Source organism: Hypanus sabinus, chromosome 16 (assembly GCF_030144855.1).
Source record: "Hypanus sabinus isolate sHypSab1 chromosome 16, sHypSab1.hap1, whole genome shotgun sequence".
NCBI classification, from domain to species: Eukaryota; Metazoa; Chordata; class Chondrichthyes; order Myliobatiformes; family Dasyatidae; genus Hypanus; species Hypanus sabinus.
In genome coordinates this window covers 42,310,803-42,336,138 of record NC_082721.1, presented here as the reverse complement: position 1 = coordinate 42,336,138, position 25,336 = coordinate 42,310,803, and the positions used below count along the sequence as shown (strand labels likewise).

General features: G+C 39.8%; 1 protein-coding gene and 1 pseudogene across 4 annotated transcripts in view; both read left to right on the top strand.

The window, feature by feature from the left end:
• kdm4b (lysine (K)-specific demethylase 4B) overlaps positions 1 to 25,336 on the top strand; it is a 558,544-nt gene that overhangs the window by 260,546 nt on the left and 272,662 nt on the right. The window contains exon 10 of one of the 4 annotated variants that reach the window (XM_059991639.1): positions 9,937 to 10,072. The exons of the other annotated variants lie outside the window; for them this stretch is intronic. Coding sequence (XP_059847622.1) covers positions 9,937 to 9,972 — 36 coding nt within the window. The 3' untranslated portion in view covers positions 9,973 to 10,072. Of the gene's footprint in view, positions 1 to 9,936; positions 10,073 to 25,336 lie in introns of those variants that run through there. 4 annotated transcript variants of the gene reach the window in all.
• Positions 12,521 to 14,668, top strand: LOC132406250 (general transcription factor II-I repeat domain-containing protein 2-like; annotated as a pseudogene).

The window sequence follows — 25,336 nt, the reverse complement described above, 5'->3', positions numbered from 1 at the left end:
GCGTGGATTCAACCAAGCACAGATCGGGTAAATCCGGAAGTTAGCTCTCCAGCACTTGTTGTTTGATCAAGTATAGACATTTTTCTTGTCGTTATTCCCTAAACAATACAGTATAACAACTATTTACATAATTTATATTGTATTAGGTACTACAAGTAATCTAGAGATGATTTATAAGTACAGGCAGTCTACGGGTTATGAACAAGTTCCACTCCTGAGTCCATCTTTAAGTCTGATTTGAAATTGGAACAGGTACATCCGGTATTATTTAGCGTCAGTTAGTCAAACATTTGCCTTAGTATATAGAATATATTTTACCTTTCTATGCATATAAAACACCTAAGAAACGTATGTATTTCAATAGTTAAACTACTGAGTTGCTTAGTAATAATTGTAGCTTTCATGGGGGCAGGGCCTTGCACATGCTCCATTAAAATTGTTCCGATCGTTGACCGACTGTAGCTTAATGCTTTTCTAATGACCAATGGCATTTCACTTCTTTCCGATTGCTTTATTACTTTCATGCTATTTTCAATCGTGATCGTGATTATTTACATGAATAGAAACACTGCGGATCTGGAGCTGTGCCGGGCCCTGAAGTCCACCACACTGAGACAGGTTAAGTAAGGTCTGGGGTTCCGCTGGGTCCTAAAGACCACCGTACTTGACACAGGTAAATAAGGGACTTGAGCATCCGCGTTTTTTGGTATCTGCAAGAGGTCCCGGAACCAATCCCCTGCAGATAAGGAGGGCCGACTGTATATCCTTAGTTCACCACGATTGAAATGCTTTATTATGTCTAGTTTTACGCTAAGTGTAACACCCTTGTGCGTTCTTTTAGGCTTTTCCGATACCTTAGAACTCATCTTGTTAACGGCTGCACAAAATAAATCGACATAAAACACAAATGCTCACAGGCACATATTTAAGTAACGCCGGCTAGAATGCAGTTCCGGGGGAGGAGCTTGGTTGTTTGGCGTGCGCTGACTTTTTTCGTAACAGTGAAAACACCTTTTGTCAGCGAAAACAGATTACTAATGTAGGTCTTTCGTAACAGCGAGGTGCCGTAAAGCGAGCGTTCGAAAAACGGGGGCCACCTGTATATGGAATAAAGTAAATGATATCGTAGTGCAGTTAGAGACTGGCTGGTATGACATTGTGGGTATTACTGAGTCGTGTCTGAAAGGAGATCATAGTTGGGAGCTTAAAATCCAAGGTTAGGTATTTTGTTGAATGGGCAGGCAAGAAGGAAGAGGGAATAGGGAGGTTCTGTTTGTTAACATTGAAATCAAATATTTAGAAAGGGGTGACATAGAATTGGAAGCTGTAGAATCCTCGTGAGCAGAGTTAAGAAACTGCAAGTATAAATAGACCCAGATGGGAGTCATGTACAGGCCTTCAAACAGTAGCCAGGATATGGGGTACAAATTACAACGGGAGATAAAAAAGGCATGTGAAAGTGTTACAATAGTCATAGGGGATTTCAATATGCAGGTTGATTGGGAAAATCAGGTTGATGCTGGATCCTGAGAGAGGGAATTTGTAGAATGCCTATAAGATGCTTTTTTGGATTAGCTTATAGGGCCAGGGTGTCAGGGCACAAGGTGAGGGACAGAGCGGTCTAGCTCTCTGTTTTGCTGTGCACTGAACTGAGAATCTTTAGTTCGGAATGCTATTTGCTTGCATTTACTGTTGACATGATTTATTTTTCCACTCTGCACTTTCGGTGTTTGACGGTCTTTTTTTAATGGGTTCTTTTGGGTTTCTTTTGTGTCTGCCTGTTAGGAGGTGAGTTTCAAGCTTGTGTAATGTATACATATCCTGATAATAAACACTTTGAATGGATGTGGAGAGAATGTTTCCTATAGTGGGAGAATCTAGGACCAGAGCACACAGCCTCATAATAGAGGGATGTCCATTTAGATAGAGATGATAAGGAATACAGAGAAAGCCCAAAAACAAACCTTCATGGAAATCTGCTGGTTAGGTTGCGCGACCTTGGCTTGCTGAGGGAATCGGGCCTGCAGGTCTCAGTCGCCTGATGCCGGTGGCCAGAGGTGGGGATGTCGTAAGCAGTGTGCGAGGAAGCGGAAGTGAGGCGAGCGGGCAGGAGTCTGTGCCAGGAAAAAAGCAAGCCCCAGCTGGCTGACTCTCCCGTCCATTCTGCTCTCCAATGGACATTAAATTGGACTATATCTGTGGCAACAAAATCCTTGGCGGGAGTACAGAAATGGACGGAATCCTGGATGCCGCCATTCAGCTGTTTATATATGTAACAGATTTTCATCCAAGCCATCGGACTACCAACCTACTGAACTCTGCTGTGCATATTGTCTTATTTATTATTTATTGTAATGCCTGCTCTGTTCTGTGTTACTCTATGCAGTCCTGGGTAGGTCTGTGGTCTGGTGTATTGTTCATGTAGCACCATGGTCCTGAAAAACGTCGTCTCCTTTTTACTGTGTACTGTACCAGCAGTTATGGTCGAAATGACAATAAAAAAAGTGACGACTTGACTTGACAGAGGATACAGAACCAGTGGAATTCATTGTCACAGATGCCTGTGGAGGCCAAGTCGTTGGATATATTTAAAGCAGAGGTTAATAGGTCCCTGATTAGTCAGGGCATCAAACGTTAATGGGGAGAAGGCAGGAGAATGGGATTAAGAGGGATAATAAATCAACTATGATAAAATGGCAGAGTAGACTCAATGGATCAAATGGCGTAATTCTGCTACTGTATCTTATGATCTTCCCATTTGCTCTATTTTGAAAACAGCCCCATTCTATCTAAACTTTCCTCACTGGTTAAAATGATCAGTTTGAGCATCCCCTCCCTGCCCTGCTCTGTACATCAGCTAGTAAAGGAAAGCATCCTATAAACGTTTTATCTTGTCCTATTACCTTTTAAAGATCTCTGTCCATGCTGCCTCCTTGTTCCTCGACACAACCAGTAACCTCCCATTTATACCACTGTGTTGTATTTCCAAATGGTTTCTTACACTCCACTGGTTTGAATTTAATTTCTGCCTAACTCTTCAGACCAACAATTCATTCCAATTGTCCATATTTGCCATTGCTGCAAGTCATGACTTTAAATAATGGAATGTTCACTTGTTCTCTGAAACATAAAGACAGCAGGTCTTACAGTAAACATTTGTAATATAAAGGACAAATATCTAACAACCTTAGTAAAATACTTCCTAAAGCAATAAAGGCCCATTACATAGTCCTGGAAAACACTGATCCCTTTCTCTATCTCAGGAGTTGTCTCTCCAGGGAGTCAAACTTCTTGATTGAATGTTATCATGCAGTGAGAAATGAAGGAGAATTTCTGACAACCACCGCACTTGAGAAAGGATCTCCACTTGAGACACAATGAAGTGTGGTAATTTAAATCCAAAATAATTTGCAGGAAGCAAAGAGTTTAGAGTTGAGAATGATTTAGTGACTAATAGGTTGTAACCCATGAGGTTTATTGGATTCACTTTCTTGCTTTTTGTAATTTAGAATCTTCTCTGTCATCTTTCTCTGTTGCATAACTCTGATAAATCTAAATGAGTTATGTTTAGGCTACAAAAATTCTCTCCTACTGATAGTCCTTCTGCTTACATTCAATTTAACTCACAAATGGACCAAACACATCAATGGGTGTTACATTCTGGCTAAAGTTCTGAATGCTGTTTAGGAACTCTGTACCTTTCTGTTATATTGCTTGCATGGTGTTGATATTGGTTTTAATGAAAGCCACTATTCAAAGGTTATGGGGAGAAAACCAGGGAATGTGGCTGAGGAGGGGCGAAAAAAGAGGAGCAACCATGATTGACTGGCGGAGCACACTCAATAGAACAAATTGTCTAATTCTGTTACTGTGTCTTATGACTGTTCAGCCTTTGCAGTGATCTTCTTAAATGGAGACTTGATTCTTGGGAAAACCCTTGGGTTTTCTCCATACGATAGTATAACATTATGGAACTTAGTACAGATGTGAATAATCTTAAACTTATTATTTGACATTGCAAAAGTTTTTAAAATGTGTTCTCTGAATATAATTAGTTTTGAGATTTTGAACAATTTAAAATATGTAGACGCATTGAGTCTATAATTGCTATAAATGAATCACCCACGCTTTGAGCAGTATAATTGCCTGCCATGTATGCAATTTTTGTATATTTTACTTAATTTGACCTCATGATCCTAGGACTGTTTCCTTTAAGCATTTAGGGTTTTTTTTTAAAAAAGTATGTGACAGTTGACATGTTTATATTTGTGTGCTTCTCTTAAAATAGGCTGTTTTTCCACTCACCAAGAGCAAAGCAACAGTGCATGCATCATTTCCAGAAACAAAATAACCATTATAATGTTCAACTAATATCAAATGTGAGATGCTTTTAAATAATCTCTTTCATGACATGAGGATAAAGGTGACTAAACAACTCAATGTGACCCTTGGTGTCATATTTGAAGAATCAGCATCATTATACAGAATGCATGCTTCCCTCTGTCATTTCCTCATCCACTACTGAAATCCTTCTCCATCCTTTTAAGTTCTTGATTTTAGTATTGTGGTACACTTCCAGACAACCAGTCCATATTCTACTATGCATCTAAAATTTAATTGCCCTTTATTTGACTAGCACAAAATCTCATTTATTCATCAGATGGCATTAGCACTCTGTTGAGCACCATACCTGTTTGAAAATCCTCATCCTTCCTTTCAAAATCTCTCCATTGCCTCACCCCTTCTTTTCTCTGCCATGATCTCTGAGGTACCTCTTCCTCTTGAGCTTCCCTGTTTTAAATTACTTGGCCTTTGAGGAGATACTTCCAGCAAATTTTCCTCCTGTAGTGTTTGCAAGCTACAAAATATCATATTTACCATTTTTGAGAATTCTGTCTGAAATTTCGAGTTTTCCTGAAATCTTTTGCATACACCAGATGAAGTTTAGAGTTTCAAGATATTCCACTTACATTATTTCCTCTGCCAACTTAAGATAGTTAACAGTGCATGAATTGTACAAACTACCAAGCAGCCAGATGTTTATCCAATTTCACGTATTAAATCTTATTGCAAAATATTGTTCTTGAAGAGTAGTTAGTAAATTCTGCTGGTTATATCTCATGGAGCAATTTCAAGTGGAAATGGTTAGCAGATCATTGAGTGTGTTTCCTTGTGTCATTATGGAGGAGAGCATCATGCATCAGGAAACCTAGAACTTCAGCCATTTCTCTGGCTTCCTTTCAGAGAATACCCTTCATTATTGATGGATATTCTGCTGAGTTGTTAAGTTAGAACTATGCGCATCTTTAACAATTTTGTTGTAAGGATAGCAGCAATATTTCTGCCATATATTGCTTTAATCCATCCTGAAATGATAGATCTGCAGTCTCACTCTATTAATTTGTTTGAACTGATATAATTCCTTCAGCTTGTGCTCTCCCATTTTTAGAATGTAACCCCATGATCGTGTAATGAATGCAGTAGAGATGTGATCCAAATTTGAAAGTGGATTATTTTCATTGACACAGCAGAGAATTCGGTTATTGAAGGAACAGTTTTTCAGTAATAAATAGACCTATTCTTTTTAAAAAAATGGATGACACTTCCAACTTGAGGCAGTTCAATTAGTGGACTTTGGGAGACAAGTCCATGTTTCCCACAGAAATACATTTTAACATTATTTTAATAATGAATTTTATTTTATCATAGACAATAACTGATCTTCTACGTGGCCATTTTTAATAGAAATATTTAAGGAACCTGAAAGGAAAATTGGTTTGACATGTTTAAAGTGGTGGGTTTAGCTCAACTTTAGTAAGCAGTTTCTATTCAAGGGCAGTAATAAGATATGAATAGGTAAGGGAACAGAAACTACAGGTGTTGGTAGTGGAATACACAGGTCTGTCAGCATCAGAAAGAGAAAAATGTAGGTTAATATTTTCATCTGTCTATCCTTTGTTATTTCGGTGTGTGGCCTGATAATTTGTCTTTTTATTTTACACATTAATGAAACTACTATATACGGTAGACAGTCTTTATGGGTTTTATACTTTTTTTCTAAAATTAGCTGAAGCAATCTACTTCTGATATTTAAATCTGGTAGGAATAATACCTGCTGTGCTTTTTAAGCACTCCAATGATTGTCTTACCACTTCTTAAGAAGGCTTACATTGTTTTTCTCCCCTGTGATTGCCGAGCACGCAGCTTTAATTTCTCTGGTGAATTTTTAACATTTTGTTGGCAATTAAGGCAGCCCGTATTGAACATTAAAAAAAGAATTTTTAGTTCAGCGATGTGTTCACAAGCAGTGACATATAGAAAGCAGCACTTGATTGAGTTGCCTTGCTTACACTGTTATGCAGTGTAGCATGAAATTACAGTACAAGCACTACTGAGATGTTCTCCGTTCTTTGTTTCTTTCACTCTTCAACCCTACCCAACTCTTAGTTTATATTTGCCCTTTGATATAGGTTCTTTTTTGAATTTCTTTGACTCTTTCATCTCTGTGTTTCAGAAAGTGCTATCACTGTACCATTGGATTAGGGTGTTGCTATTCGTTTACAGACAGACATACTTTATTGATTCCGAGGAAAATTGGGTTTCGTTACAGCCGCACCAACCAAGAATAGTGTAGAAATATAGCAATATAGAACCATAAATATGATTATAATTATGCATTATGACGAATGATGCTGTAAATTCTTGTAAAAGCGTATTGCTAGCCAAGCAGTGTCCATTGTTTTGCATAATAATGGATCCAAGCACTTTCCTCACATTAGTTTGCTACTTTGTTTTAATTTACTAATGCTACTGTGTGTGTGTGTGTGTGTGTGTGTGTGTGTGTGTGTGTGTGTGTGTCTACTTCTACCTGTAATGTACCACACTAAGTACTACAACCTTATCTCCCAGCACCACATATACATCCACCAACCCTTTCCTCAAAACCAAGGTCCAGGGGGACACATCCCCGCACTAACCCTGGCCACACACCCACAAACCTGATGACTTGTGTAAGGACAAGCAAGATACAATAAAGGCAAGTATTGAACCTGGTTAATGAAGTTGTGGGCCAGATCAAAGTTGCAGGGTTGTGCGACACTGAATCTCGAGTGATGAGATCAAGCACAAGAGGGATGATTCTCTTACTGCCCACATACTCTCAACCTAACCTCTCAGTGACATGCTGTTCATTTTCCTGGTCTACAAAATGCCAATAAAAAAAATGCTGAGATACCCACAGGGTGAGGGAGAACCAGAAAGTTAAACCCCAGCTGGGTCCACAGAAAACAAATCACCACTAAGCTCAGTGACGGTGGGGTGATACTGAATCTCCAGTAAACACTGTTAATTTAACTCATACAATCGCAGGCATACAGATGCCAGGTAATGAGGTCTAAAAATACCATAACCCTCAGAACTACATGCCTCTCATTATCTTGGTCCATGTGATAAACACAAGCCAGGCCTGATCAACCCTGGTTGGGTTGCCTGGGTGAGGGTGTCTAATGATTAAAGACCCGAATCACCCAGTGACCCTAGGTTGCATTACTGATAATGTGTCCCAGTGCACACCCAGTTTCATAAGCCAAGTGGTGTCAGACCAGCATAAGGAAAGGTATGGATGTACCGTTTCTTTAAGCATGTTTGTGCTTTGTAAATGTTTGCCCATGGAAGTATTTAAATCAGAATAGATCAGAGATGAGGGGGAATTTCTTTAGCTAGAGGGTGGTGATTCTGTGGAATTCATTGCCACATATGGCTATAGAGGTTAAATCATTGGGTATGTTTAAAATGGAGCCTGATAGTTTCTTGATTAGTAAGGAAATCAAAGCTTATGGGGAGAAGGCAGAAGAATGGGTTTAAGAGGTTTAATAAATCATCCATGATGGAATGGTGGATTAGACTTGAATGGCCTAATTCTGCTCATATGGTCTTAAATGAAATTAAAGCAAAAAATTACAATTTTTACCTCAAATATGCGCTGTGAAGGAGTCTTAAGTGATATGGGGCATTAGTTTACCTTGAGAGTAGGACTGGTTATTTTTCTAACAAACAAATTCCTTCAAATTCACGACAGTTACAGCATTATTGCGGCAATGGTGCCAGCATGGAGTGCATTGTAAAAGTATTTAGCCCCCAACCCTTTGTTCACGTAAATGAACATTGCAACCAGGGATTTTGATCAATTCAGCTGAGTCATTTTATTTGTGAATCACATGCTCCTCTTTTCACAGTGGAGCCCAAAAAGCAGGAAAAATGATAAAGCATGATAAACTAAAATTTCAAAAACTGAGATGTCATCAGTTCAAATGCATTGATCCCCTTTTTACTCAGTACTTATTTCAACCACCTTTTGCACTATACTTTACAGTAGGGACTGTGTTAGCTGGCTGAAGTGTAGTATTGCCACATGTATTGCTTAGTGTTGAGGCCAAGAAGTTCCACTTTAGTCTCCTCCAAACACAAGGCATTCTTTCACATCTTTACAGTATCTTTTAAGTAGTAATAATAATAACTATTTGTGTAGCACTTTTCATACATAAAGATGCAAGCTCAAAGTGCTCTACATAGATTGCAAAGATAAAATCATTATAGTCATAAAAGTGATGCTTTGCGAAGTATTTATGGGCAAGGCTATGCTTTTATTTTTTAGCCAGTGTTTCTTCCATGTCACATTTTCATTAATATCCTTTTTTTTGTGCAAGGCCATAGAGGTTTTTGAACTTCATTTCTAGTTGTAGCCAATGATTTCTGCAGGAAACTCAGAGTTGCTGTTGTTATTACAGTAGCCTCTCTTACAAGTGCTGTATAGTTCTCCCTTTTTGGAGCTAATGTTTCATTCTGTGCTTAATGTATGCTCCGTAGCCTATCCATGAGAGCTCATTTCTTGTATAAGAAGGAGGAGCTTCACGCAAAGAGGAGTATATTAGCAAATGGCAATGTAGAGAGCTTTCGTTAGACAAATTACTGGCATGTGTGATGTAGTTCAGAAATTCTCTTGCCATTCTACTATCTTTGTACCAAGACAGGAACTTGATAATTAGGACAATAATTTGGGTTCTCTTGGTTACAAGGCACCATCTCATGTGATGAAGTAAGGCATATATGTCAAACTCAAGGCCCGCGGGCCAAATCTGGCCCGCGAGATAATATCTAATTACTATTAAAGCTGGCCCCAGTAATCGAAGCGCCTATGGCGTATGATATGGCTAATGCTGAGTTTATTCAGGTACCAGGTTTTCAGGGTTTTTAGTGTTTATTCGGTTTCCCTGGTTTATTTCCTGAATATCATTAATGAATAAATTTTTTTTCTATTAGAGCTGGCCCGCCGGTATATTGCATGCACCACTAATACTACAAATCCCACAATGTACTGCCACTGCATTGCTCGTTGTGCTGTCTTTACGACAGTTATTTAGTTTATAATATTTTCGCTTAGTAATTCATTCAATAGTATTTTCTAGTTAGAATTAGAAGTGTTTAAAGTATATTCATTGCATGTAAAATATATCGGCATGCGATGAAGTCACATCCGGTTTCGCCGCGTCTTGTGGGAAAATACCTGTTTGAAATTAGCGCGAGGGTGGGGGCTTACCACGAGGCTCACCTGAGCAGAAGTTGTTTTGCAGGCATGAGAAATCACTGTGAGAGCAACGCTGTAAGTTAATAGATAATCGATATATTGAACTAAGATGTTAATGCCGATCCTGTTAGAAGTAACGACGGTAGATAATGTTTATGCTTTCGTTAGTTAAAGAGTCGTGGATAGTTTGCATGGAAGTGTATTTAAAGTAGTCAATGGAGCAGGTAAACTCTCCCTGTATACTGCACCTTAGTGTAATGTAGTTATAGTCACCTTTGCAAGTATTTACACTTGAAATGTGATATTAAGGAAGGAACAAATACTGTATCAATCTTGTATTGTTTTATCAACAGTTTTCACCATATGTTAATGTGAAGAGTGAACAGTAAATGGTTAATCTTACTGCGATCTGGTTCTTATTAACTGGTTTATCTCGACGTTGAATTCGACTTTATCAGTACACGCGAAGGAGAATGTTACAGTGAAAAAGCGGCATTATCAGGTGTTTCAAGTGCTGCAATGTCAGCTCGATCCAGCATCAAGTCGACGCCACCCAGCGACAAGGGCAGTAAACCGACATCAAGTAAGTCCACCCAGGCAAGAGCCAAGGCAGAAGCCGCCAAGGTGCGACTGCGTTACGCCAGACAAGAAGCAGTTTTGAAAATGAAACAGGCCACCAGAGAAGCCGAAATCCAGAAAGAAAAGGCTGCCAGAGAAGCCGAAGCGGCCGCCCGAGAAGCCGAAATCCAGAAAGAAAAGGCTGCCAGATAAGCCGAAGCGGCTGCCAGAGAAGCCGAAATCCAGAAAGAAAAGGCTGCCAGAGAAGCCGAAGCGGCCGCCCGAGAAGCCGAAATCCAGTTGGAAATGGCAAAAATATCGACAGAGTTGCAAGTGCTGCAGCTAGAAAGAGAAGAAGAAGCTGCCATGGCGGAAGCAAAGTACATAGAAGAAGCTGAAGGGTCGCGTGATCTGACCGCAGCAAGATCTACTTTAGAAAGGACCAGACTGGAACGCACAAGCGACTATGTACAATCTCAAATAGATAGGCAGGCTCATCTCCCCTCTCCATACGTATTCGATAACTTCCCCAGCTACGAGGAACCTCAGAGAGTCACGATTGCATCACGTCCATACGAGGAAGGAAATTTACCCTCACGGCTCCGTGATGAAGTCAAGAATGAAAGAACCGACAACGCTCCTTCACCCCCACAACAGGACGGCGGGGAGGGAGAGGTTCACTCCAGGACAACAATTGTCAGCTCGAACTGTACAGAAGTTTGCGGTCAAACTCAGTCAAGCCGTTCTTGTTCCAAGATCTGCCTCACTGAGGTGTACCCTAAAGAAGCACAACAAGACATTACCAAGCGTAAAGTAACCGACGAGACGGTAGGTCAGTCAGTTTTCGTTCAAACCGAGCACGGAAACAAACTTGCACAATCAGCTCAAGATACCATTTCTTTAAAACCCAAAGACACCAAGGTCTTCAGAGATGAAGCAAATAATGGGGTTGCCCCATTGCCTTTCAGAGAACCACGCCAGCGCTCACCAGATAACAAAGAGCAGGCAGTCAAACGGTTCACGTCCTTACGGAAAACCCAGAAAAGGAAACCTGAGATGCAGCAACGCACCCGATTGGCCCACGAGGTACTGTGCACCCTAATGGCAGAGGTCACAGCCATTATAAACGCACAATCATTCCTACCTGTGTCTTCTGACCCAGAAAACCCCTTTATACTTTCGCCAACAACGCTCCTTACGCAGAAGGCAGGAGCACCTCCTCCACCAGGAGACTTTTCAGACAAGGATTTGTACACAAAGCAATGGAGACAAGTCCAGGCTCTGGCAAATCAGTTCTGGCCTCGCTGGAGACAAAAATATCTACCTTCGTTGCAACAGAGACGAAAGTGGACAGAACCCCGCAGGAATCTTCAAGTTGGAGACTTAGTCCTGCTCAGGGACAAGCAAGCCACCCGCAACAGCTGGCCAACGGCCAGAATCACTGCTACATTCCCTAGCGAGAATGGACATGTCAGGAAGATCGAATTGAAGACTACCGACCAAGGCGATGTGAAAATTTACCAAAGGCCAGTTAACAGAAGTTATTCTACTTCTACCCAATGACTGATTAAGAGACTAAGTTTGTACTCTGCTCATTGTGACCTTACGAAGGTCAAGCGGGGAGTGTGCTGTCTTTACGACAGTTATTTAGTTTATAATATTTTCGCTTAGTAATTCATTCAATAGTATTTTCTAGTTAGAATTAGAAGTGTTTAAAGTATATTCATTGCATGTAAAATATATCGGCATGCGATGATGTCACATCCGGTTTCGCCGCGTCTTGTGGGAAAATACCGGTTTGAAATTAGCGCGAGGGTGGGGGCTTACCACGAGGCTCACCTGAGCAGAAGTTGTTTTGCAGGCATGAGAAATCACAGTGAGAGCAACGCTGTAAGTTAATAGATAATCGATATATTGAACTAAGATGTTAATGCCGATCCTGTTAGAAGTAACGACGGTAGATAATGTTTATGCTTTCGTTAGTTAAAGAGTCGCGGATAGTTTGCATGGAAGTGTATTTAAAGTAGTCAATGGAGCAGGTAAACTCTCCCTGTATACTGCACCTTAGTGTAATGTAGTTATAGTCACCTTTGCAAGTATTTACACTTGAAATGTGATATTAAGGAAGGAACAAATACTGTATCAATCTTGTATTGTTTTATCAACAGTTTTCACCATATGTTAATGTGAAGAGTGAACAGTAAATGGTTAATCTTACTGCGATCTGGTTCTTATTAACTGGTTTATCTCGACGTTGAATTCGACGTTATCAGTACACGCGAAGGAGAACGTTACACTCGTGCTTGCCTTACTCTCTCATCAGCATCCTTATGGCGCTAGTCACGTGTGGTCAACTTTCAGCTATCCCTCACCCCAAAAATGGCTGATCGAAAGATGGACTTTGAAAACGGGTTTTCAAGGCAGGTGGGAGGCAGAGTATATGTTCGCAGATATAAAGGGCAAACCTGTTTGTCTTGTGTGCGGAGACGGTGTGGCTGTAATTAAAGAATATAACATAAGACGACACTATGAAACGAAACACCACGACAAATACAAGCATCTGGACAAGAAACAGAAGCTCCAGAAGGTAGAAGAATTGAAAAGAAGTCTGGCGTCACAGCAGGCTATGTTCACAAAAGCCAAAACACAAACAAAGTGAGGCTGCTGTAAAGGCTGGTTTTATTGTGGCAGCAGAGATCGCTAAATCAGCCCGGCCCTTTACTGAGGGAGAATTTGTTAAAAACTGCATGATGAAAGTTTGCGACATTGTGTGCCCAGATAAAAGGTAAGCATTTTCAAATGTGAGCCTCGGCAGAAACACCGTTGCTGACCGTGTACGTGAGCTTGCCACCAATCTACAACAACAGCTAGTGGGGAAGGGAAGAGATTTCATCGCATATTCCCTTGCTGTGGATGAGAGCAGGGACATTTCTGATACTGCCCAATTGTCAATTTTCATTCGTGGAGTGGACTCAGGTCTGTGTGTAACAGAGGAACTTTTGGGATTAAGATCAATGCATGACACAACTACTGGAAAAGATCTCTTTGAAGAGGTATCCAGATGTGTAAATATAATGAGGCTGCCTTGGGATAAACTTGTGGGACTGATGACAGATGGAGTGCCCGCGATGTGCGGTCAAAAGAGTGGATTGGTGGGCAGGATCTGGGGGAAGATGCGGGAGGAAAACGGCGCAGGTGAGCTGACAGCTTATCACTGCATCATACACCAGGAATCGTTGTGTAGCAAAGCCTTGAAAATGGAACATATAATGAGCACCTTAACACGAGCAGTTAACTTCATAAGAGCCAAAGGTTTAAATCACCACGAGTTCAAGTCGTTTCTGGAGGAGTTGGGTTCAGAATATAATGATTTGCCCTATCACACAGAGGTGCGATGGTTAAGCCAAGGAAAAGTGCTGAAAAGATGTTTCGAATTGCGTGAGGAGATCTGTCAGTTCAAGGAAAGCAAAGGGAAAGACACAACAGAACTCCGGGATAAAAAGTTGCTTTGTGAAATGGCGTTTCTGTGTGACATCACGAGTCATCTCAATGCGCTCAACCTGTAGCTTCAGGGGCGGGGTTGTGTGATCACAGACATGTACGCTGCAGTGAGGGCTTTTAAAACCAAGCTGCGCCTGTGGGAGACGCAGATGCAGCAAGAAAACTTGAGCCATTTTCCGCGTTGCCGAACTATGAAAGAGCAGGTTTCTACCGCAGTGTTCCCACGTGCAAAGTTTGCTGAAAAACTTAGCATACTTGGTGCCGACTTCACACGGCGATTTGCTGACTTTGAAGCCCAAAAAAAGCAGGTTTGAACTGCTCAGTAATCCATTTGCAGCTGACGTGGAAAGCGCACCAACCAACATACAAATGGAGCTGATAGAACTCCAATGTAGTGACACATTCAAGGCAAAGCATGACTTGGTGGGCGCTGCACAGTTTCTACGTTTCATTCCCAACACAATGCCCCAGCTGCGTACCCAAGCTGCTCAAATGCTCTCTATGTTTGGCAGCACATATCTGTGTGAACAACTGTTCTCTTTGATGAAGATAAACAAAACATCACACAGGAGTCGTCTTTCTGATGAACACCTTCACTCAATTCTGAGGATTTCCTCAGCTCAGAGCCTGACTCCAAACATTGATGAACTTGCATCCAAGATGAGATGCCAAGTATCTGGCTTAGACTAGTGTGAATCACAGAGTGTTGGCCTGTGGAAAAATGTTTTCATTAGAAATTACTCCGGAAAAGCTGTAGATAAAGCCATAAGAAATAAATGTAACTGATTTTTTATTTATTTAATGTTCAATGTTGTTTTTGTAGGCAATAACCTAGGCTTTGTTAGTTACAGGTTAATAAGTGTAATAAATTCATTTCAATAAGTTTTGCAATAAACGCTGAACCAGTCCGGCCCTCGACCTGTACTGATTTTTAAATTTTGGCCCACTGTGTATTTGAGTTTGACACCCCTGCGTTAGGTCTACATTTGTGTTTGCTAATGCTTGATTTCAAACCGTTTATTAATGGAAAAGGTATGGCTCCCAAAACAATCTTAGCCGAAATAGCATCGTTTCTTTCTCGTTGCCTACTTTCTTGTAATCTACGTCTGTAAGTTAATACCAATCATAAAAAGAATGCTTGCTAGGCAATCTGCTTCATAAAACACAAAATTCGTAAAGTGAAACAATTTTAGATATAGCAGAGACTGAGACACATGAGAGCAGGTTGAAAAAATGAAGGCAACGAAAGCTGTGGGAGCACGCGCGCATGCACAACTGATCTGGCCCGCATGAAGTCGCATTTTTCTCAATGCGGCCCGTGACCTAAAATGAGTTTGACACCCCTGAAGTAAGGCATCATCAGAATTCTGTTTTGATAAGGTGAAGCCCTTGTAGCCAATAGTCTATATTCCTTTTTTGTTAATAAATAAATATTTTGTCAGTCACGATTTTAATCAACTGATCTTCTGAAGGAGCTCGGTAGGTCACGCAGCATCTGTGGGGAGAATATAAATGGTCAATATTTTGGGTTGAAACCTTGGATCAGGACTTCCAGCAGATTGTTGATGCTTCTGACCCAGCTCTCTGCTGTTTCTTGTGTCTCCACTATCTTAATAACTTGTAAAAGTCTCTGCCTCTATTTGTTCCAGCCTAAAGAAGTGGCCAGCCATCCAAATAATGCAAAGCCGTATGATTGCGAAAACTCATCCCAATCCTCTCTTGTAGGATATAACCTCTGTTCATATGCTTTCCTCTTCAATCAGCCTCGTTAATGTGACAGACATTAGTTGTAGATTGTGTTACAGTTATAGCAGTCAGGTACACCACTCACATAGCAGCCCGCCCTGCCATTCCCCAAACCAAAATGACTATTTTCATCCATTGCAAAATGTCTTTCACTTATGACACCATGCCTTTCAGTGCAAGCATTGAATGATCACCGCATGAATTCAAAATCTCTTGTAGTTCAAGTAAATTATGTCTGCGTATGAAGCAAAGACAAACTTTAGATCTACTGCTCCACTATAAAGTGGGAGGATATCATCAATTGTTTGCACAAGAAGCCAGCAAAAACACTACCATCTGCATCCTGGAGGTGAGCTTCCATGCATTATGTGTGAATTAGTAGTATCACTCTCCCAGTGATTTCTGACCCACTCTTACATGGTACTACTACTACAGATGGAAAAGTACATTTGTATATTAAAAAGCACAAGTCATACATGTATCAAGGTGAGAAGAAACTGCTCTGTAACAGCATCTGGTTTCTGCAAAACTGCAGGCGTTTCTTTCTCTTTGTATGAGCTCACCTCGGCAATGTACTTTCTCTAAGGAGTAAAGCTGAGCATTCTTGTGTTTCTTTTCATATCCTAAAGTAAAGCATTGAGGACCAGAGCTCTCAGAATGTCAATGGCTGAATGTGGGCAACCAATTTTTTCCAATAGAATCTAGTTTAGTATTAGCAATGTTATAAATTTATAGTTGTAGGAGTTATGAATAGTGAGAAATGGGCCCCTTATCCCACTGCATTGACTTTTTTTGCCCGTCTACACAAATCTATTGGCCATCGGGGCCATATCCTTCTATACCTTTTATTAAAAGAGTGCTTTTTTAAAAATCTCTATTTGTGTTCCACTATACCAGAGATTACTGGATAGAATCCTACACCACAGAAATCATTTCTTCACCTCACCATATCCCTGCTGACCATCAAGTACTTATCTATACTGATCGCATTTATAACAACTTGGCTCATAGCCATGTATGTCTTGATAATTCAAGTGCCGCTTCAGGCACTGCTGAGTGTTGTGTCCAACACCTCCACAGGATGTGCATTCCAGATCTAAACCACTTTCTGGGTGGAAACAATTCATCAGATTCCCTCTAAACTTCAGACTCCTAAGCGTATGTAGATAGGCATGTATAGATGGTAAGAAACTTTTCCTTATGTCTTCTACCCTAGGGAAAATACCTATGTATGCCTTCATAATTTGGTGTACCTCTAATCAGCCAACCCTGTTCCAAGGAAGTGCAGGCAGGTTCCTCTGGGATTTAGGATCAGTCATGGTGTTAGTGAATAATTGAGTAGGAGTGAGGGGTCAAATGGCTGCTCCTATTTCTCATGTTCTTATTTCTCCCCAATTCTAATTATACTGTATACTGTGAATATACACCTTTCATTTTTATAATTGCAGCACCATGGGAGCCTCTTCCCAATTTGGAAAAACTAGGCTGTAGTACAGAAACTATTGTTGTAATTTGTATAGTGGGTAAGTATTTCGTTATGTTGGAAGGTTCCAGTGTTTTATAAGTATAGTAACTATCTCATTGTATGAAGCAAGTGGTACTGTATTTGCAATTTAATGTAGATGTATAAAACCAGTTTGACCATATTTCTTATATTTCTTAAAGTTATTGCTAGATACCCTGATCTTAAAATCAGAACTATTCAGAGTTATCAAATGAAGATTTGTTCTTTCCATAACTCTGTTGAAAATAAACAACTGCAGCACTTGAAGAGGAAATTACGCCTTTGTGAATATGGATAGCTGAATAAGGGGACAATATAACTTGAAGTAAAATGGTTTTCCCATGTAATTGAAACATTGTCTTAGAAAAACAATTGTATTTTGCTATGTGAAGGCCTTGTGCTTTAAATATTTATGAAGTATTAAAAATCCACTGGCCTAAAAATGAGCAATATATAGAAATTACTTGCATCCCTGATCTCTCCAATGTTTGTGCGTTGTCCTTATAAATTCAATGCAGATATGGTGTTTTCTCAGCTAAAATATGTATAGTTTTGGGAAAACTTACTGTGAGATAAGTATATGCTTAGCAGACTAATGTTACTGCTTTTCAGCCCAGCTTTTACAGATGGTAGCTGGATCAGGTTTAATATCACTGACACGTGTTGTGACACTTATTGGTTTGCAGCAGCAGTACATTGCAATACATATTAGTAAAAACTATACATCAAAGTAAGAAATATATTTGAAAATTAAATTAAGTAGTGCAAAAAGAGAGTGAGAAAATACTGAGGAATGAATTCATTGTACACTCAGGAATCTGGTGGAGGGCAAGCAGCTGTTTCTGAAATGTTGAGTGAGTGTCTTCAGGTTCTTGTACCACCATCTTGATCGTAGCAATGAGAAGAGGGTGTGTCCTGGGTATAAAATACACTTGGATGTGTATATTAATATAAAGGCATTTTACATGTCATTTATATCTATGTCAGGATAAAGTGGCAATTCTGGGCTAAACTTGAATCAATGAAGGATGTTCCAACAGCTGGGATAGGGCCATCACCTCTTACAAAATGAAATCAAATGACATAGGTGACAACAGGGCTTTACTTCTAGATGAGCTCAATGCCTTCTATGCTCACTTTGACCGTCAAAACATGGAAGAGGCATTACAAACTCCTACAGCCCCTGATGATCCTATGATTTCAGCCTCAGGCCAACGTTAGAGCATCTTTCAGGAGGGTAAACCCCAGATAACATCCATGGGTACTAAAGCCCTGTGCTGATCAACTGCTGGAGTGTTCACTGAGATCTTTAACTAGCCTTGGCTGTCTGATGAACCCACCTGCTTCAATTATACCGGTGCTTCAGAAGAACATGGTAACCTGCCTCAATGACTGTCATCTAGTAGCATTTACATCCACAGTAATAAAGTGCTTTGAAAGGTTATTGATGAAATATATCAACTTCCTGACTGAGAAGCGACTTGGATCTGCTCTAATATGCCCTCCCAGCGTAACAGGTCTACAGCAGGTGCCATTTCATTGGCTTTTTGCTCAACTCTGGAACATCTCACTGTAAAGACGCATACATCAGGATCCAGTTTATCTATTATAGATCAGCATTCAATATTATACCTTCAAAACTAATCAATAAGCTTTAAGACGCCCTTGGGGAATTGGGTCCTTGATTTTCTCACTTACAGGCCTCAGTCAGTTCAGATTGGCAACAACATTTCCAGCACAATCTCCATCAGCACAGGTGCACCATAAGGCTGTGTGCTTAGCCCCCGGCTCTACCTGCTTTACACTTAATGATTGTGTGGCTAAGCACAGCTTCAATGCCATATTCAAGTTTGCTGATGACACCAATGTCATGGAGCAAATCAAAGGTGATGATGAATCAGCACATAGGATGGAGATTGAAAATTCTCCTGACTGTGCCACGACAACAACCTCTCACTCAATGTCAGCAAGAGCAGGGAGCTGATTATTGAGTTCAGGAGGAGGAAACCAGAGGTCCATGAGCCAGACCTCATCAGAGGATCAAAGGTGGAGAGGATCTGCAACTTTAAATTCCTTGGTGTTATCATTTCAGAGGTCCTTGACTCAGTGTGAAAGTGCAATTATGAAGATAGCACAACAGCACCTCTACTTTCTTAGGAGCTTGTGAAGATTTGTATGAGCATTTACATTTGTAAAAGCATTTACAAATGTCTATAGCTAGGTAGTGGGGACTGTATTGACTAGCTGCATAACTGACTGGTATGGAAACACCAATGCCCCTGAATGGAAAGTCCAGCAAAAGGTAGTGGATATGGCCTAGTCCATCACGGGTGAGGCCCTCCCTGCCATTGAGCACATCTACACAGAGATTTGGCACAAGAAAGCAGCATCGATCACCCACCATCCAGGTCATGCTTTCTTCTCGCTGTGGCCATCTGGAGGAAGGTACAGGAGCCTCAGGTCTCACCACCACCAGTATCAGGAAAAGTTATTTCTCCTCAACCATGAGGCTCTTGTACCAGAGGGAATAACTTCATGCAACTTAACGTGCCTCCTAATTGAGCTGTTCGCACAACAGCTGAATTCACTTTCAAGGACTCTTCATTTTATGTTCTCAATTTTGTGATCAGCACAGCCCTGTGGAGATGAATTGTTGCTGCTGTCACGTACTGAAGCATGACAGGAACCAGAACATCAAAGACAGTGTAAGTAGCTGTTGGTGGGCGTGGCATTCGGTAATCGGTTTGCTGATTCTCAAGTTGGAGGACTCAAAATAAAAAGCAAAGCTTCAGACTGACGGCAGCATCAAAATAGTGACTGTGGAAGGAGTGATATCCCTCTCTCCCTTGTTAGAAAGGGAGCCTGTAGGTTGTTGAAAATGTTGGAGTTAACAGGTTTTGATGTACTATAGATCATGGTTTCTCTTTGGGGGTTTTGCTGTTGCTGGCAAGGTGGGTGGTAGAAATGCTGATGTTTTGAGGGGGAGGGTTGATGCTGCTTGCTGCTGCCTTTGCGTCGGAGGGGCGGGGGCTTTGGGGTTTTTACCTTTTTTTTGTCTGTCATTTATTCTTCGGGTTTTTTCCCTTCTGTTTCTCAGTTGTCTGTAGAAGGAAAGAGTTTCAAGTTGTATATTGTATACATTCTCTGATATTAAATGGGACTGTTGAATATCAATAGTTCAATATTGAGCTATTGATATTTATTGCTAATTGTATTTTTGTATTTGCACAGTTATATTTATGTATTTGCACTGGTTGGCCACTCTGGTCTTTCATTGATTCTGTTATGGTTATTGGATTAATAAATGGGTATGGAAATGAATCTCAGAATAGTATATAGTGACATATATATACTTTGCTAATAAATTTACTTTGAACTTTGAAATGTGAGTACTCTGTATGTCCTATACATGGAATACTGTCTCATTATTCTGAAGGGTTTTAGGGACTGGAATTCTTTATGCTGAATTTGATACTAAAGTTAAGTTTATTATATAAACTACGACAGTACTCTGCAAAATTCTTTGGGTCACATATATAGCTAGACTTTTGCATAAGTCTTTTGCACAGTACTGTAGTGATTTTATGCATTGCACTGTACTGCTCCCCCCCCCCCCAAACAAAAACAAATTTCATGACATGCATGAGTAATGATAAACCTAATTCCGATATGGGTCTCTATTGTGGACAGAGATTGGGAAGGGGGCATGGAGAAGGGAATCATGGTTGAGAAAAGAAGGGAGAGTGTAGGGAGCGGAAAGCTCCAGAGAGACATTCTGTAATGTTCAGTAAATCGGTTGTTTTGAATCAAATGACTTTGCCTGGTTTTTCAGGACTGGGTGTGTCTGCCCTGCGCCACTCCCCTGACCCTCTTCCTCTGCTACCTGCTCTATATGCACTCTTGTGGCGCCTGACCCTCACCATTCCCAATGTACTTTGATTCTGCCAGATCTAGAAACTCGCTTTCTGCTCCATGTTAACAAATACAGTACTGTGTAAAAGTCTTAGGCACCCTAGCTATACACAGTTGCACGAAAAAGCAAAGGTAAAATAAAAAACTTGCCTGCAACAGCATCACAGGGACATAACATCATATAAATTAGAAAATCATTGCAGCATTTAAGTCGTTCATTTTAAACTCCAGGTTGGTGGATTTTTATTTACCATCTCCCATTTGTCCACTTGTTGCTCATTGACTTCATTAGTTGTTTTTAAAATAGGCTGATCTTAGGACATTTAAATTTCCTTTCCTTTTGAAAGCTAAATCTCAAAGCTTTAAAAAAAAATATATTTGCAAAGCAGATCTCTTTAGTCATATCTTCTATCTTCAAACTTAAAAATAATATTTCTTAGAACATTTTTACATTCAAGGTCAATTGGAATTTCCAAATTTCATCTCAAGGAATTTCATTTTTGAGCAGGTTTCTTCTTCAAAATGGCAATTTGAGGCTTAAAATTTCATATTCTGCTTTGCATGGGTTCAGAATGCCTTTTATTTTATTAGTCAGTGGAAATATCCTAACTGAGAATTCAAGCATTTTGAGACACCACACTTCAGGTAGAACATAAAATAGTCCTAGGAGGAAGCAGCTCAGTGTCTTCATGCCTGCTACAGCATTTTTATACGATCGTGGCTGATCTTCCCCAGGTCTCACTTCCTCTTTTTGTGTCAGTTCCCCATAGTCTTCAATTCCTTAGGCCTTAAAACCTTATCAACTTTAAATAGTCACACTGATGTAGCTTCCTCAACCCTCTGATGTAGAGAAATCCAGAGATTCACCATCCTCTGTGAAAAGTGACTGAACTCCTCAGTTTTAAATTACCTTGAATTCCCTTGATTGAGATGATAATACAATAAACTAAAATAAATTATTTCCTGTGGAAGAAAGGTCAGCAGTCAAAGGTCTCAAATTTAATATAATTTATTAATGTAGTTTGTAAGCCAACAGAAAGAAGACGAGAACACACAGTGTAATGGAATGCACTGTCTAGGAAGCGTGGAACAAGTAGATGCGGTACTAATTTTAAAAAGCAATACTGCTAAGTACATGAATCCTGAAAGTTTGAAAGACAAAGAAGAAAATGCATTGAAGTGTCAAGAAATTACTCTTTCAAAGATATGGTAAAGATCTAATAGACAAAAGCAGCCTTCTGGGTGGTAACTTTACATCATTCCATTATCTTTTCTTTGTTACTTTTCTTCTGTCAAGTTTGTATACTCTGCTACCTGGCCAATTTCTGACAGTAATCTGTTGTTATTTATGCTTAAGTAATTTATGAAATGTCTGAAGCTATTTTTACTTTCATGACTTGTTCAGCTCTAGCAGAGAACTCAAGTTCATAATTCTCTTTTGTTTTATCAGTTATATTTAATTATCAGTAGCATTGCAGTGAATCTGTGCTTCATTGCTTTTGAATGAATACTTAAGATAGCAGAGAACATTTCACCTGTAGTTTAACTAGAGATAATAGACAATAGACAATAGGTGCAGAAGTAGACCATTCGGCCCCTCGAGTCTGCACCGCCATTCTGAGATCATGGCTGATCATTCACTATCAATACCCAGTCCCTGCCTTGTCCCCATATCCCTTGACTCCCCTGTCCATTAGATATCTATCTAGCTCCTTCTTGAAAGATCTAGTAGGTTCGATAGTACCTTTTGGTTTTTGTGGTTCTGTGCTGTTTAAAATGTTATGTTTAGAACTGGAAATATTTTACAGCAAAGATTGTAGTATATGATTTGAAAATGCAGAGAAGATTATACAGATTTTAGGGTTAGAACACTGAAGTCCATTGGGGAATTAGAGTGTGTCCAAAAAGCGAGCAGGAATGCTGGTGTTCCGGTATCAGAAGCAGCAAATTTTGTCCTGAAGGTAATGAAGCAAGTCAGAACTTCATGAAACAGAGATAATCATCCGAAAAGACTTCGGAAGATTGTGGATGAGGGACATAGTGTAATGAGCAAGCTTACTCATTTGTTAAACAATTTAAAAAGAATTTTAGTGGTTGGTGGAGCATGTCCCATTTTAACATTGGCTTCTGCACCTGCATAGTGACAGGCTAATTGACTTTTTCCACTATTTAAAGTGTTAATAAAATGTTTCTGTATTATCATTAAAAAAATTCTGGTATGTTAAGATAATATTTTGGCATTTTAAATTATTTGAAGATTATTTCAAAATCCTAGCATAGAAAACATTTATTTGCTTGGGAAGTCATAACAGATATTTTGCAGTAGAGTCTACTGGGAAAACAAGAATACAGGATTGATTTTTTTTTGGTATCCCTCTCTCAGAGATGTTTAACAACACTTGTCACTAACATCTGCCACCATATTCCCCACCCTAAGAAAGCATCATCAGATAGGTTTTTGAATGTCATATCTAGATTATTACAAAGAGCCATTTGCTTCTGGATTAATACTTAAATTCTCAACACTTTGCAGAGAATTTATACAGTATGAATGGTGTGGTAAAGTAACAAAGCATAATTTTAGGCTGTTCATTTGCACGTCTGACAGCATGTCAGACAGAACTAAGCACTTCATCGGTGAAGTTATTTCTTTGAGTTCACTCCATATACAAAAAAAACCGTCAACTCACAGGCAAATATGTCAGTCATTTTGTACAGATCAAAATCCTTCCTCAGATGGCTTGAGATTAATGTCTGAGTGGTTAATCTGTTGGTAGTGCTGATGTTTGTTGGAGTGTGCTGAACAGAATAAAAATCCTTTCCATTCTCTCAACTGGCTTGCCACAAGTTCAGTCAGGATTATATCACAGCTTCAGGTAAATTCTGTGAGTGTTTCTAATGCTTAGCCCTTGTTTATTTTAATACAATAAACTTTGGTTATGGAATCTCCATAAGAATATTGCTGTATACTTTGTCAGATAATAGTAAAATTACAGTTTATTTAAATGTTCTGTATTTTTGGGCTGTTTTGTCATGCTATACCAGGCAAAGAAAGGATGGCCATCTTGCAGTTACTTCATGTCATCTGTAGATTTCATTTCCAAGTGCATTTATGTTAATCAATGTTATTTTGCATAAAGATTGGAATAAAATATTATTCTGAGTTTGGTATGAAAAGATAGCTTAAATATAGTAACTAATTATAAGAACAATAGAATGTCAACTAAACTAGACTTTATTGTAGTTACAACCATATCCTGCAATTGACTAGTAACCACAATGTTAATATAGCAACAGGTTTACAGATGCGTGCATTTGCAGCTACTTCAAACGTAGGGGCAGCAGGAAAGAAAGAGAACATGAAAATCCTAACATATGAAGTAAATTAATTTGAAAGGAGAGTCATAATAGATATTGTGCAGTAGGATCTGTTAGAAAGCTGAGACTAAATCAAAGGTTTGATGTTTCTTGGTACCCCACTCCCAGGAGTGTTTAACAAGACCTGTCACCAACATCTGCAACCACAACTTCCACCCAAAGAAGACACTATCAGATAGGCCAGTGGTCACATCTGGATAATTACAAAGCCTGTCAATGGAAGGTTTAAATTTGTTGGGAAAGCTAGTTTGCAATTTTTATCTCCTTTTCTCAGTAGAACTCACGTGTTACACCAAAATGATCTGAGTACACTGCTACATCACTTGTTCCTCAGGATACAGGGATTAAATACGAATAGAGTTGGGTTGAAAGGGGGTCTTTTTAGCTTCATATGTCAGGAGCTGTGTTGCTCCCAACTGTGCCATGCAGGACCTTTGTTGTGAATCTGTCTTCTCCATGTTGCTGTGCTGGGAATCAGAATCAGGTTTAATGTCAAATATTGTGAAATTTGTTAATTGGCAGCAGTACATTGGAATTAAAGCTATCAATTACAATGAGTACATATAAAAAATAAATTAAGTAGTGCAAAAAGAGGGGAAAAATTACTGAGGAAGGGAAGAAGCTGTTCCTGAAACGTTGAATGTGTGTGTCTTTAGGCTTCTTTACCACCCCCTTGATGGTAGCAGTGAGAAGGGGGCATGTCTTGGGTGATGGGGGTCATTAATCATGGATGCTCCCTTTTCAGGGCATTGCCTTTTGAAGGAGTGTGGATGCTGGGGAAGCTCATGTGCATGATGGAGCTGGCTGAGTTCACAACTTTCTGCAGCTTTTTCTGATCCTGTGCAGTAGCCCCTCCATACCAGATGGTGAGGCAACCAGTTGGAATGCTCTCCACAGTACATCTGTAGAAATTTGCGAGGGTCTTCAGTGACACACCAAGTCTCCTCAAGCTCCTAATGAAATATAGCCGCTGTTGTGCTGCCTTTGAAGATCTTTCCTGGGCCCAACATATTGATGCAATTACAGAGATGTTGGCCCCCAGTAATGTGAAACTGCTGATTTGTTAATGAGGACTGGTGTTGTGTTCCCTCAAATTCGGTCTGTAGTCTATAATTAATTCCTTGGTGATACTGATGTTGAGTGCAATAATGTTG